Source organism: Gobius niger (genome assembly GCF_951799975.1).
Source record: "Gobius niger genome assembly, chromosome: 3".
Lineage (NCBI taxonomy): Eukaryota > Metazoa > Chordata > Actinopteri > Gobiiformes > Gobiidae > Gobius > Gobius niger.
The window spans coordinates 37,403,413-37,418,184 of NC_136854.1; the positions used below are offsets into that span (position 1 = coordinate 37,403,413).

At 40.5% G+C, this 14,772-nt stretch overlaps 2 protein-coding genes across 2 annotated transcripts in view; both read left to right on the forward strand.

Moving 5' to 3' along the window:
* Nucleotides 1-14,772, forward strand: part of LOC306960788 (von Willebrand factor A domain-containing protein 7-like) — a gene marked incomplete at its 5' end in the record, with an annotated part of 50,703 nt that overhangs the window by 32,303 nt on the left and 3,628 nt on the right. Inside the window, 5 exons of the mRNA XM_079553341.1 lie at nt 11,591-11,764; nt 12,760-12,892; nt 12,970-13,122; nt 13,617-13,709; nt 13,924-14,192. Coding sequence (XP_079409467.1) covers nt 11,591-11,764; nt 12,760-12,892; nt 12,970-13,122; nt 13,617-13,709; nt 13,924-14,192 — 822 coding nt within the window. The remainder of the gene's footprint in view (nt 1-11,590; nt 11,765-12,759; nt 12,893-12,969; nt 13,123-13,616; nt 13,710-13,923; nt 14,193-14,772) is intronic.
* The window catches only part of LOC306960834 (von Willebrand factor A domain-containing protein 7-like), a 36,871-nt gene continuing 22,409 nt past the window's right edge, over nt 311-14,772 (forward strand). The window contains exons 1-8 of the mRNA XM_079553413.1: nt 311-373; nt 5,870-6,059; nt 7,568-7,704; nt 7,998-8,142; nt 8,486-8,579; nt 8,881-9,009; nt 9,203-9,389; nt 10,469-10,638. Coding sequence (XP_079409539.1) covers nt 5,874-6,059; nt 7,568-7,704; nt 7,998-8,142; nt 8,486-8,579; nt 8,881-9,009; nt 9,203-9,389; nt 10,469-10,638 — 1,048 coding nt within the window. The 5' untranslated portion in view covers nt 311-373; nt 5,870-5,873. The remainder of the gene's footprint in view (nt 374-5,869; nt 6,060-7,567; nt 7,705-7,997; nt 8,143-8,485; nt 8,580-8,880; nt 9,010-9,202; nt 9,390-10,468; nt 10,639-14,772) is intronic.

The window sequence follows — 14,772 nt, forward strand, 5'->3', positions numbered from 1 at the left end:
TTCTGAGAGCTGTATGTGACAAGTACATTTCTCCATTGTGAGATCAATAAAGGCTATCCTATCTTATCTTATTTAAAGCCTGTGACAAACATACATGAATCGTCAATTCTGGAATTTCCAAATCTGTCCCATAGTTCCCACAGAGGAGCTTCTAGACCACTCCCACCATCCTTAAAAGGAGGCAACTTCAGTGCCAGTTTTAAAAACAGAGTGGGCGCATTCAAAATCTGGAAGTTTTCCTCCTCTCAGTCAAAACATCTGCAGCGCAACTAGAAACTGTTTTGCAATCAGATGAAGTAGGAGCATCACTTTTTTAATCACTTAATGATTCTGCAAACCACCTGAGAACGGTTGTATCTTTTAATCATAAAAGGTAAGAAATTGATTTTAATTGGCTTGATAATAATGATGAATAATGACACAATGATAGCAAACATGCATTTATTTAATTTATTTTTAAGTATTAATACACCTTGAACTCATTTTGTCATGTTTACAGCCATAAACATAAAGATTTTATTGAGATTTTTTTTAACCAAAAGTTCACACACAAGCAACAGACAACTGTGAAGTGAAAGCAAAATGATACATGATTCTGTTACTTTTCAAAAAATAAAAAAAACGAAAAGTGGGGCGTGCATAAGTATTCATACAGCATGAATTAATTAATTAATATGAATTAATACTTGGGACCCCCTTTTTGCTGCAATAACAGCAGCAAGTCTTTTGGGGTCTGACTCTACAAGATTTGCACATCTAGAGACTGACATTTTAGCCCATTCCTCTTTACAAAACAACTCAAGCTCTGTCAGATTAGAAGGAGAGCGTTTGTGAAGTGAACAGCAGTTTTGAGGTCTTTCCACAGATTTTTAATAGGGTTCAGGTCAGGACTTTGACTGGGCCACTCTATCACATTAATATGTTTTTTTTTTAACCATTCCATTGTAGATTTAGCTTTGTGTTAAGGGTCATTGTCCTGCTGGAAGGTGAATCTCCGCCCCAGCCTCAGTTCTCTTGCTGACTCCAGCAGGTTTTCCTCCAAAATGTCCCTTTATTTGGCTCCATCCATCTTCACAACTATTCTTACAATCTCCCCAGTCCCCGCTGAGGAAAAGCAGCCCCGTAGCATGATGCCCCCCCCCCCCCCCCCCCCGTATATTTAGGATGATGAGCAGTGTTAGGTTTGCTCCATACCAGTGTTGTTTTTGGCAGCCCTTTTAGTTTTAGTCTTAGTCTTAGTCCTTTGGACGAAAATGCATTTAGGTTTAGTCATATTTTAGTCATTTCAAAATGTGATCGTTTTAGTCACGTTTTAGTCAGACGAAAATTAAAAAGGTTTTTGTCAAGTTTTCGTCGGTTTCATTATAAGAAGTGATAATTAATTTCGATAAGTCTTGGAAATTGGGATAAATAATAGCTTCTATTGGCTTTTGACACACAGATAGATGACACCACGATAGGCACTGGCAGAAGTGGTCGGCGGACTGTGAACAGTACTTTTCCCAAAAGCGCCCGCTCTCCTCGTCCTCTGATCGTCGCTTCGAGATTTTTTTTTATTTTTTTTTAGAGAGAGAGAGAGAGAGAGAGAGAGAGAGAGAGAGAGAGAGAGAGAGAGAGAGAGAGAGAGAGAGAGAGAGAGAGAGAGAGAGAGAGAGAGACCGCATCATGAGCATCACGGCGCCGCTCCGGGTCACGTTTACCGTTTGTTCTCTCACTCCGCGCACAAACTCTGTTTGTGAACCATCTGACGAAAAACCTTCTCCCATTTTTGTCTCGTCTCGTCTCATTGACGTAAACTCGTAAACGTCTCGTCATGTTCTCGTCCCCAAAGAGCTAATTTTAGCTCGTCATCGTTACGTTATCGTCATTAAAAAAAGGGGCGTCAACGAAAATATATCGTTATCGTCTTCGTTGACGAAAACAACACTGCTCCATACACAACGTTTTGCATTTGGGCCAAAAAGTTCAATTTTTGTCTCATCTGACCAAAGCACCTTCTTCCACATGGAGCTGTGTCCTCCATATGACTTCTAGCAAACTTCAAGCGGGATTTCTTATGGCCTCCTTTCAATAATGACTTTCTTCTTGCCACTCGTCCATGAAGGCCAGATTTGTGTAGAGTGCGACTTATAGTTGTCCCATAAAGGCAATTTAATGCACTCAGAAAATGCTGTATGAATACTTATGCACGCCCCACTTTTCACTTTTCTATTTTTAGAAAAATAGCAGAATCATGTATCATTTTTCTTTCACTTCACAGTTGTCTGTTACTTGTGTGTGAACTTTCAGTAAAAAATTCAATATAAAATCTTTATGTTTATGGTTGTAAACATGACAAAATGTGCAAAAGTTCAAGGTGTATTAGTACTTTCGAGAGGCACTGTATTTAACTGTACCCCGAGAGATGTTCAAAGTTTTGGACATTTTTTTAATACCTAACCCAGCTTTATACCGCTCAATAACTTTATCCCAGACCTGTCTAGTATGTTTTTGGACTTCATGATGCTGTCTGCTCCCCAAGTCTCTTAACAGACCTCTGAGACCATCACACATCAGCTGTATTTGAACTGACATTAGATTACACACAGGTAGACTCTATTTAGTCACTGGGTCAACATGTGATCATCTAGAAATCATCAAATCATCAACTTCTGAAGGCAATTGTTTACACTAAAAGGAAAGGGGGGCCAGTACTTATGCACATCCCACTTTTCATTTTTATAATCATAAAAATACCATGTATAAATTTCATTTCACTAAACTATTGTGTGTCACTTAATGTGTGTCTTCCACATAAAATTAAAATTAAATAAATGTAGGTTTATGGTCCATAGCGTGGCCAGATGTCGAAAAGTTAAAGGAATAGGTCACTGTTTTTACATACTGAGATATGTTCTTACCTTTGCTTAGACGAGTTCATTTGTACCTGTCTGGTCTTCAGGCATGCCCTCAGTCACGTGAACACAGCAAAGACGGTGTTAGCATTTAGCCTCTCATCCTCTCCTCTATAGATCCAAACGAGGTGAAGATAGAAGCTACCAAGCTCTTCCACGTTTTCCCTATTTAAATATGGTTACATGAAGTGTTACACTATAACGCCTATTACGCCTTACAATGTGGTTCCCCTTTTTATCCGCTTAGAAAATCCACATTGTTTAATTTTGTGTACTTTAAAGCAGGGGTAGGTAGGTTTGTGTGGTGGAGGGCCGATTTTCATCATCGCCAAATCACCGAGGGCTGAACCACTGAAGCCCAAAGTAAAAGACAATTTTCTGCAAATGCCAAGTTTTTTTTTTATACCCAAATCTAAAAGCTTCTCGACTGCAGAGCAACAGTGTAGCACCTCATTTGAAAGCTACGGCATACAAAACTAACTCTAACTTTTTGTTGCGTTGTCGCCGCTCTTTTGTAAAAAAGTGTAGGCGTTTTTGTAGGTTTTTTGAAAAAAAAAAATTGGTGAGTTTTATAAAAGTATTTCTGCCCTGTTTTCTCGTCACTTTTTTATTGCTCTTCAGTCACTTTTTTGTTGTATTATTGTTGCTTTTCTAGCATGTTTTAGTCACTCTTTTGTTGTGTTTCTCGTCACTTTGTTGTTGTAGACTATTACAGTTTTGTTTCTTATAGTAAGACAGAAGGTTTAGTTTACCTGCTTGACTAGTTTCGATCACTTCCTGTCATCTTCCTCAGAAGCGACACCTGGTGGTGGAGGTGCCGTGTCGTAGGCAACTTACATGGATTTTCCAGTCAGTAAGGAGAGCTTACGCCCCCTACTGACTGGCGCCTTCTCCAGGACGGCATCCCAAGTGTGGGATAAGGTGTACGCTCCCTCGTCCCGGTTCATAGATGTTGATGCACGTTTCTTGATCTCGATGGCTTCTCTGATCCAGCGGTGGTACTTGTTACTTTCGGCACGGATGACCCTGGCATTGTCCCAATTCATGATGTGGTTCTCCCTCTTACAGTGGTCTGATATGGCTGATTTGAGATTTTCTTGCATTGCTTGTTCTTTTATTGCTCTTGTTTGTCTGTTGGCTGTCTCCTTTTCGCATTCCTTCTGGTGTTCTTTCTTTCGTGTGCTGAATGATCTTCCCGTTTCCCCCACATATGTTTTATTGCATGATAGGCATGGGATTTCGTATATGACGTCGCATTTCCGGTCTTGATGGATGTTGTCTTTGGGTCCGACTAACAACTGTCTGAGTTTGGTGTGTGGTTTGACTGGAGTGTTTATGTTGTGTTTCCTCATGGCCCTCTGTATGCGCTCTGTGACCCCTCTGATGTATGGTAAAGTGACAAATGCTGTTTTGTGTTCTTTTTGTGTCATCCTACTTCCCTTTTTCTCCCGTGTTTTTTCTGTGTTTTGTGCCTGCTTTTTCCCCCTTTCAATTGCCCACTGTGGATACTGGCAGTGTGTGAGTGCGTGTTGGATGTGAGCCTCCTCTTCCTCCTTGTCCTGTGTGTCTGTGATGATGTTTGCCCTGTTGTATAAAGTTCTGACCACTGAGAGTTTGTGTGCCGTTGGGTGTTCTGAAGTCCATAACAGATACTGTATTGGTCCGTGTGTGTGGGTTTCCTGTGTTTCGATGTGAATGCTGCCGTTCTCTTGGTGATGAATTTTTAGGTCCAGAAAGGCTGTGGAGTTGACTGATTCCTCTTCGTGGGTGAATTTTATGTTTCCGGTGTGGTCTAAAGACTTTTTCCAGTATGTCGTCGACAAACCGTTTCCAGAGTGTGATCCTGCTGTCAGCTGGGGCTGTTGTGATGGCTCGTTGTTCTAAGTCCTCCATGAAGAACCCGCTCATGATGGCAGACAGACGGTCCCCCATTGCAAAACCTTCTTTTTGTTTGTAGATTATTTCTTGATATTGGAAGTAAGTTGATGTGGCCACAAAGTTTAACAGCTGCATGATATCTTCTATTGTAAGTTGGGTCCTTTTTCTTAGTGTTTTGTCCTGTTTGAGTCTATTTTCTACAATGTTGAGTGTGACTTTGACCGGGTTTTGTGAACAGAGATACTACATCGTGCGATATAAACATTTCATCCGGTTTTATGGTCATATGTTGTAGTTCTTGTGCCAGTTGTTTGGAGTTTTTGCAGTGTTGTTTTGTGAGTCCGAGTAATTTATTATTTCAACTAGAGCCTTGGAGAGGTTTTATGTGACAGATCCAATACTGTCTACAACATACCCAGTTTTCTGGCGGCGTTGTGGAGTTGTTTGCTTTTTTCCCTGATTTGGCGATGAGCTGATTGAGTTTGTCTATATGCCTGGATTTGGTTGCAATGAATCCTTTTTCGTGTCTTTCCTCGAGGTGATCGCTCATGGGTACGTTTCTCTATTTCGGAGTTGATTTGTGAGATCTTATTAGATATGCAGCGAATCCTCTCCTTTACCAGGGCCATCCGTGCCTTGTTCACAATTATTTCCACGTTCCTCGTTCGTATTGGGTTTCTGATGTTAAGGCTAGTTGGTGTAATTCCTTCGTTGCGGCATCTGAGATGGAAACGGAGATAGTTATTTTGGCGTGCTAGTTTTTCGTGCAGCGATTCCAATGTCCGGTAAGCCTTGACACCGCTTTGTCCAAAACTTAATTTGGGTCTTTGTAGAAGGTTCATACTGTCTTCTTAGGTTAAGACTATTACAGTGTTGTTTCTTATAGTAAGACAGAAGGTTAAGTTTACCTGCTTGACTAGTTTCGATCACTTCCTGTGATTTTCCTCAGAAGTGACACCTGGTGGTGGAGGTGCCGTGTCGTAGGCAGCTTACATGGATTTTCCAGTCAGTAGAGAGAGCTTACGCCCCCTACTGACTGGCGCCTTCGTAAGGTTTATTTTATTTGACTCCAACCCTGCCTATCTCTCTCTTTTCAGATTTATGATGGCTTCTTTGCTGGGTCTGGCTGTATTTGCTATGGTTTTGTCGGGACCAGCCCTGGCCTTTGTCCCTATCGGTGGTGGGAGCTCCTCTCATGTCACCATCACTGAGAACGCCCTGCTGCAGAAAGTCATGGAAACGTGCGAAGCCGTGGCACAAAAATACGATTATGACTTCAAAGACATGGTGAGCCTTAAAAACCTCTACGATAGTGTCTGCTCTTGATAAAAATAAAGACATTTTGTTATTAATGGAGAATTTTCTCAAAAAACTTGGATGGATAGATGGATAGATGGATAGATGGATGGATGGATGGATGGATGGATGGATGGATGGATGGATGGATGGATGGATGGATCCCGAGGGAAATTGATGTTTCAGCAGAAGTAATCAATCACTCAACTTCAAATAACAAAAATAATAAAATAATCCATTAAAACACACACACAAGTAACAATCTATAGCACACGTATGGCGGCCATTTTGAAGTAGCCTACTACAACATGTAACAATATCTCTACTCAGGATATAAAAGAAAGACAACTGATTGAGTACATTTTTATGTACTCGTAGTCATTGCTCAAGAAGATAACAGTTAAAACACAGCCCCACGTTTATGTGAAGAAACCAGTGAGTCAGTGTTTAAAGCAGTACTAAGTAACGTGTTTACCTTAATAAATCCTTTCCGTAGTCCCTGTGGGGGTGATACAAGTGTTTATGGGATGATTGGAGGGTCTTTCATCTCCCCCTGGTGTGTCTCTGGCCAGAAAACCATGTTTGCAACTTGACTGTCACCGGTCCGGAGAAAGCAACACACACTAATGGAATCACGAAGAAGAAGCTAACAGGCTAACGGGCAAAGCTAACTGCGGGCTAACGTCACTTTAAACAGTATTTACAGCCAAGTTTGAGTGAAAAAAAATATTTCCATTGTATAATTGGATGCACAGTAACCCTCTCTCCCTTCGCCTTTCCTGTCTTACTCTCCAAGACAATTAATAAGTTAAAAAATCGTAACTTGCTACGACTCCTGCAGTTACGCTTATGGCCTCTAGGGTGAAGAGTTACTTAGTACTGCTTTAAGATGTTAGCATGCTACCTCAGCTCCGGCCTCTCCAAGAGAAAGCCCTGAACCAAACTCCAAAACTTGGCACAACATGTGACAGAGGTCAGAGCTGAGCTTCCTCAGTGTTCATAGATGTGAGCCACACATGTGTTTATCGTGTTGAAGCCATTGACAGTTGATTGACAGTTGCTAACCAGTAGCATGCTAACGTCTTGAGCAGCTTAAACACTGACTTAGACTGAGACTCTGTTGACATGACAAACTGTAAAAAACACGGAGAAAGGTTTTCTGTTTCCTCTTTAATGTGTTTCATTTAGTAGTAAATCCTGCTGTAGCTTCTGTGCCACATTTGCTGGTTATATCGCATACACATGTGCTCTCTGGGGTAATGAGGATGGAAAGTGCCAAAATTAACAAAATAAATGCACCATTAAATAATTAAATAAATGTGTCATTAATAGATAGAGATATTGTAACATGCTGTAGTACTGCATAATGCTACTTCGGTATTCAAAATGCCAGAGCTATTCGTGATGCAATTGGAAACGCATGCATAAGATCAAGACACACCATTACTGATATTCTAATTATTAAAAAAAAAAAACTTTTATTTACTCCTGCCTTGCAGGGAGATTCTCCTGGACAGATCGTCCAGGCCTGTCTTGGTCCCACAGCCACAGGCGACGTATCAGGGGCCAAGTTTCACTCCGCTCTCCAGGAAATCTATAGCCAGAATGGACTCGTCGACCGAGACTTCGCCAATAGGTGGGAAAATATTATATAACTACTCCAGTATACCTTTTACATTTTCACTACATACAGACAATAAAATATGTCGATGTCTTTCATTGGTCATTTGTGTCATTGCTTCTCAAACCTTTCACTCCAACTAGAAATAAATTGGCTCTGACAACACACACATCAGACCTATTGCAACAACCTCCGTCTGTATTCAATGACATCAGTCCAGAAGGCAGCGAGTGTGGAAGTTAAAAAGTGAAATATAGGACTGATGTTAGAAAAAGAAAACCAGATAATAATGTGTTGTACCTTATCAGTGCTCCCCATCACTTCAACTCTGAGAAGTTCCTTGAGGGGAGGAGCCTGATCACCGAGGGAATGGCAGCAATAAAAGCGAACATTCGCAATGAGAACTTCAAGGCAGCCAGGGAGACTCTGGGCAAGATCCTCCACACCCTACAGGTAAAAGAGGCAGAAACGTAAAATAATAATAGAAAAATATGGATGAAATCCACTTGTACCACCACCTGTAGTAAAAAAAAAAGTGAGCCCCCACACAGTAAAGATGCATGTTTTTATTACTATTAAACATCAATGAAAAACACTTATAATGAAATAAATGCTTGTATTTTAGTTTATTTATTGGCTGTTACGCAAACTTTAAAGAACATTAACACATAAAGTACACACTTAACATTGTGTACAGACAAAACTGTGTTTATAGTTTGATTAAACTTATATTAATGAGTTCATGAGATTATTTGCCAACCTATCTTTAACTGTGTGCATTTCTGTGAACTTTCAGGATTTCTACAGCCACAGTAATTGGGTGGAGCTGGGTAACACAGACCCATATCCCAGTCTCATTCGTGCAGATCTTCCAATTGAAAACATTGCAGGTGTGTTTTATAGTTCACTCTAGTTTGCCATAGAAAGATCAGTCGAATCTGTGAATTTAATGATAAACCTGACCATATAGTCACAAAATGTATGGCTTTTTTTTTTTTTAAAGAATGCAGAAATTGTACTTGTAGTACAGTTGAATAATTTCAAAGGAAAGTCTTTCATCTAAATACAGTAGATGAGTATAATTGGCTAGAGTAATATGGACATTGAATTTGTATGAACTTAGTGCAATGATAAATCTTGTGAAATATTTCACTTTTTTCAGCCCTGAAAGAGCTTTAACATATGTTGTAGATATGAACACTCCCACCTGCAGCGACTGTGCCAGTGGAACTTGTCCCGATCCCATCCTTCCCACCATCCTGGAAAATCAGAAGCTGACATCTGGATACATGGGAATTTTCTCCAGCACCAAGCCCAGTGGTAATACTGACAAAACATCACGTACCTTATCAATCTTATACATGTACATAGTATAGTAACTGTGGCAACAAATGTATGAGATTGTAGGTGTTAAACTGGTACCAAATTAAAGTAAGAACGATTTAAAACTCAGAAAGACTTAATTTAAACAGAAGACTGTCATAGCTGTAGAATGTCCCACCTATGATCACAGGTAAGTGTAGCCACGGAGGTGAATCTGACCGGACCAGTAGCACCCGTCCCCGTGGGGGAATTCACAAAGACGAGCGGCGCCCAGATAACAAGCTTTACTACGACACCGCGGTGAAGGTGGCGACTGCAGCCTCACTACAGCTGCTGGAGGACATCCGCCTGGCTGCAGGGGACGAGGACTTCCTCAGGTCAATCTCATCTATTCATACAGACAAATAAGGCTCAGGAATACAAAAAAATATTATATCATTATATTCTACCATCCATATCCTTGCACTGCCCATTTTGTCTTTCATTATACCAGGGGTCCTCAAACTTTTTTCTCTGGGGGCCACATTATCGTTCCTGACTGTAATGGGGGCCGGGTTGGCTATGATATAGAATTGTATGACCTTGACCAAAATGGTGAGGTAGAGATTACTCGCCTGGCACAGTCGTCCCCATACCACTACTATATCCACAAGATCAACACTTGATTCCAGGCACATATTTGTTTAGCTGTAGTGGTTTACAAAAATAGTAATCAAGTCTTCACACTTTGTTTTAATTTGAAATACCAAAGTTCCTTTCATTTTTTTTAAATAAAACATCATTGCGTAATAGTAATAACGTCTTACACTTGTATTGTGCTTTACAAGTTTCTAAAAGTACTGTAATTATTATTCTTTCACTCCACACTCTGCTGTTAAAGGGACTAGTTTAAAAATGTTAAAATTAAGTATTTTCCTCCCCCTACATGTTCCAGCAATGTTCTAATATGTAGAATGAGACATGTTCACCACAACTGCCTCTAAAATTCTGCGCTCAAAAAGTTGTCACTTCGGGTCCGAAGTGCCGTCATGCACAAGCTTAATATACAAGCTGCAGTTACACGTATGACCTGAGGTGGCAGTGGTGAGTATAAAATGAACAACTTCCATCTTGTCTCTTTAAGCTTCATTTACCACGTGGCTATAATATGTTTATATCCTGATCTCTTATGTCAGTGCCCTCTGCTGGACACGTGTGGAATTTTTATTTATTTATTCAAGTTGCCCCTTAGTGGCTGGAATGAGTATACTGGTTAGTTAGTTCCTAACTCCGCACAGGAATGGGCTAGAGACGTACTTTTTTTTGACATACTCATACTCAGGGATTTGTGGTCTAGAAGTCAGGACCGGATTAAATCATCTCACGGGCCGGATTTGGCCTGCGGGCCGTACTTTGAGGACCCCTGCATTATACTGTCTTAAATTGCACCATTGTGATGTTTTCGTTGTTTTTGCAGAATGATGGGCATTGCTCGCTCCTCCGTTTTATGTTTTGTGATCGACACAACAGGCAGCATGTCGGATGAAATCGATGCAGCGCGAAACGTGACCTATGAAATCATCGACAGTAAAAGGGGAACACAGGATGAACCATCTGAGTACATTTTGGTGCCTTTCAATGATCCCGGTATGAACTTTTATAATAAATTGATTGTTTTGGTGTGATAAACATTTACCTTCTTACAAATATCATTCTTTTGCTGACATGTAGAGTTTGGACCTGTGACCAGGACAGCAGACCCTGATGTTATGAAAAAAGAGATTTCAAAGCTTTCAGCGTACGGAGGAGGTGATGAGCCTGAGATGTGTTACTCTGGCATTCAGGTATTTACATTTTTTATTTTTGTCAAAAGTGAAACTGTATGAATGAAACTGGTGAAGAATGTGGAGTGTCTGCTGCCCCTGCATTCACAAACTCTGGTGCTAATAAATCCCCCAAAAGACATTGAACTTTAACCCCAATATTGCTCTTTGTTTTGTGCATACAGATATTGCCATATACATAGAGTGTAATTTTATTGTTGTTTGCACCAAGGGTTTAAATGTTCTGTACATGTTCTTTTCCATGACAATATAGTTAACTTTGAACTTTTGAACTATGTAGCTGGCTTTGACGACTGCTCCTGCCTACTCACACATCTACGTTTTCACTGATGCTCCAGCCAAGGACGCTGATCTCGAAGACACACTTGATGCTCTCATCAGAAGTACTAAATCTACGGTAAATGATTGTTTGTTTTGTTTATTATATATTAACCAAGTGCTTAACTGTTTGGAATAACTTAGGCTCAGTGAACTTGCAACATCTCAGTATTTGTCTATTGTCTATTTGAGCCCCTGTGGTAAAACACAATATTTCACTCTTTCCCTGCCACACTTGCGTTTATGAAGTCGTATATTCTAATACGAGCCTCAGTGTGTACGGTCTCTTTGTTAAGTGCGTTCTCGTTGTGGCACCTGGTTCCTTCAATCTTAACCCTGATCTAAATGAAACATTCAATGATTAAAAGGAAAAGAAAATCACTGTAATAATAATATGTCCAAACGTTGACTATGATATTGTACATTCACCTACACAGGTGAACTTCTACATGACGGACTACAGCAGTAGGCGACGTCGCTCCACCGGCGGAGGGACCTTTAACGACTACAAAAAACTTGCTCTGGCTTCAGGAGGACAAGCCATCCAAGTCAGCAAGGACCAACTCCCACAGGCCACTGCAATAATCCTGGACACCTCCACCTCAGCACTGGTAAGACTGCCCTGTGGTGTAAAAGCATAGATATAATATATAAGAAATAGACGGTCAACCATTCAGAGCAATGAGCCCATGTGGCCTGTGAAATTAACATGGCACACCTTGCTCCTCCAACAGAGCTTGTTCCCGAAAAGGGCAAAAAGTCCTGCCTGCCCTCGCAGGATAGGCAGACCTACAACTCTCCACAATGCTCCGTAGTCTATCAATCAAAGGCTTAGGCCGGATACACTGCACAATTTTAGCCGCTTCTGATGAACGATCAGTCGCCGTGGGGAAAATTTTAGGTCATAGCTAAAAAAGCTAAAAATTGCAGGTCTTGTGTTGTACAGTAAGACAGGGACAAAGATTTAAGATAGAACCGTCGTACGACCAAAGACGAGCTATGACCGACACCAGGCAGTGCCTGATATTTTGTTACTAGTCGAAGTGAGCGTCCTCTCGCTGCTATGAGGATCTAAGCGCCCGTCAACACCGCATCGCCGGCAGAGTGAGAGCCACAGAGGCCAGCTGGTCTGACCCTGCACTTTTCCGTGGAAATTACAGAAAATATAATTGCATCTCAATCACTTTTGAGAACAAGGTAACCGACCCTCAAAGTAAGATAAATAATTAAAAATAATAATAAGATGGGCTGTTTTGGGATTTTGTGTATGACAAAGGTAAGAGAATACAAGACAACATCTATTAACAAAGGAATAACGAAATGGCATCAGTCTGATTTTTTCACAAATAACTACTTTTACAACATACTTTATGGGTCAAAAATACTATTTTACTATACAAAAAGAAGGTATAGCTGTCAGGTATAGCTCCTTTAACGTATAATTAGAAATATTCCATAAATTAAAAGCTTAAATGTACTGCAGAATTGTCAAGTCTTCAGAATTTGATAATTCATATAATTAATGTTAAAAATCCTGAATGACTGAGAGCCCACACAAACACAAACTTGTGAGATATTGAATCCATGACCCATCCATCTTCTTTAGGTGACGGTTCTTCAACAAGCGAGGAACCCCGGAAAGCCAGACTCCTTCTCATTCGATGTGGACGCTTCCCTGAAAAACATCACCATCTACATAACTGGATCAGCTCTTACTTTTAAACTGAAAAATCCTAATGGTAACACACCAGGACACATTTTGTAGATGGAAGATAGGAAAAATCGAGATAAAGAATCACATTTTCTTGTTTTTCAGGTAAAACCCAGAGCAGCCGTCAGACCAACGGTGCTCTGGCCGCCATCAGTACAGTGGGCAACCTATGGCGCACGACTCTAAATGCTGACAGAGCGTCTGGAACCTGGCAAATCAGAATCACCTCCAACAACCCTTATACAGTCAAAGTGACAGGTAAATACAAATCCTGAAACATAAATAATTGACAGGACACACGAAAAGAACATTAATCGTATTAGTAGCCTCTATTAATTTTGGCCCTAATGTGTACTACTACTACTACTACTACGACTACTACGACTACTACGACTACTACTACTACTATTACTATTACTATTACTATTACTATTACTATTACTACCACTATTACTATTACTACCACTATTACTACTAATAATAATAATAATGAATTAGATTAGCAGTGAAGTGATATAGAACGTGATTGACAACAGTGGCAGAAGAGAAAAGAGTGGCGAGGGAATGAATGGAAGCTCGTCACTCCCTTCTCTTCTGCTGCTGTTGGTGTATGCGTGTTACAGTGAAAAAACGAATGCACGCTAGTTTGCATTCAAATTCTCACTGACCATGGTATAAGTTATTTTAATGTTATCTTTAACATGTGCAAAGAATACATTGCTTCGTCTTGAAACTATTGTATGTGTTGCCAGGCCAGAGCACCATTGACTTCATCTATGACTTTGTGGAGGAATTTGGAGGTCCTCACCCAGGATATGCTGTAATTACAGGACGTCCACAAGCAGGTAATACCAGGGAATAAACTGTTTCAGAGGAGACAGATACCAAGTGTACAAGAATCGTAATAAAATTAAAATCATGATCTAAGCTCTAAGAAAACATCATTACTTTCACCATTAAGCTTTTTCATTGCACCTAATCATGATTTGTATCATCTTTTCTGCCATTTTCGTGTCTGTAAAACCATAAAAACCCACCTTACTCTCTTACTCTACTCAGGCCAGCCTGCCACCCTCATGCTGCCTCTGATGGGTAGAGAAGGTCCTGACTCGCTTAAAGTGAAGGAAGTCAGTCTGATTTCAGTGTCCAGTTCTGCCTCTGTTGTCGCCAAAACAACCTCCATGGGAGATGGAAACATCCTGGTCACTGTCTCCTCAGTGCCCGAAGGAGAGTTTGTGATTCTTCTGAGAGGAACTGACATAGTTTCAAACACAGACTTCCAACGACAGTCTACCACTCACATGTCCGTCTCTAAAGTCAACATCCAGGTTGGTTTGCTAAAAAAGGAGCCCATCAGCAGAAACAATCACAGTGAAGAAAGTGATAATGTCACTCACTGATGGGGAACAGCAGGAACCATTTTTATATACAGAAAGCTACAGGGCTGAGCAATATAATAGTAATAATGATAATAATAATGCTGTTTCTGCCACACAGTTGGCTGGTGATGGACCAAACTATTAAAAAGCCACCATGACGATAACTGAGATAGCAATTTTTGGATTACATTTTGCACAGCCCTACTAATGTCTGAAACAAAAATGTACAGATGGAACGTATTCTTGGTCTACTATCCTGCTATCCAACCACCTTGTACGATTTATATCTTACCGATATATATATTTACCTTTTCCAAATAATCACATAAAGGGCCCACATGCACCTGTAATGACATAATGCCGCTAAAAGCCTGTACTGTCACTCAAAACGTTGTTACTTCAGGCTGAAGTAACAACTGCTGTTAGGCATAAGAGCTGAGGTGGAAGTGGCGAGTAAAAAAATGACAACCTCCATCTAGTCCAATGGGCGAGGAACGTGCTTCTCTATGGTCCTCATGGCGTGGAGCTG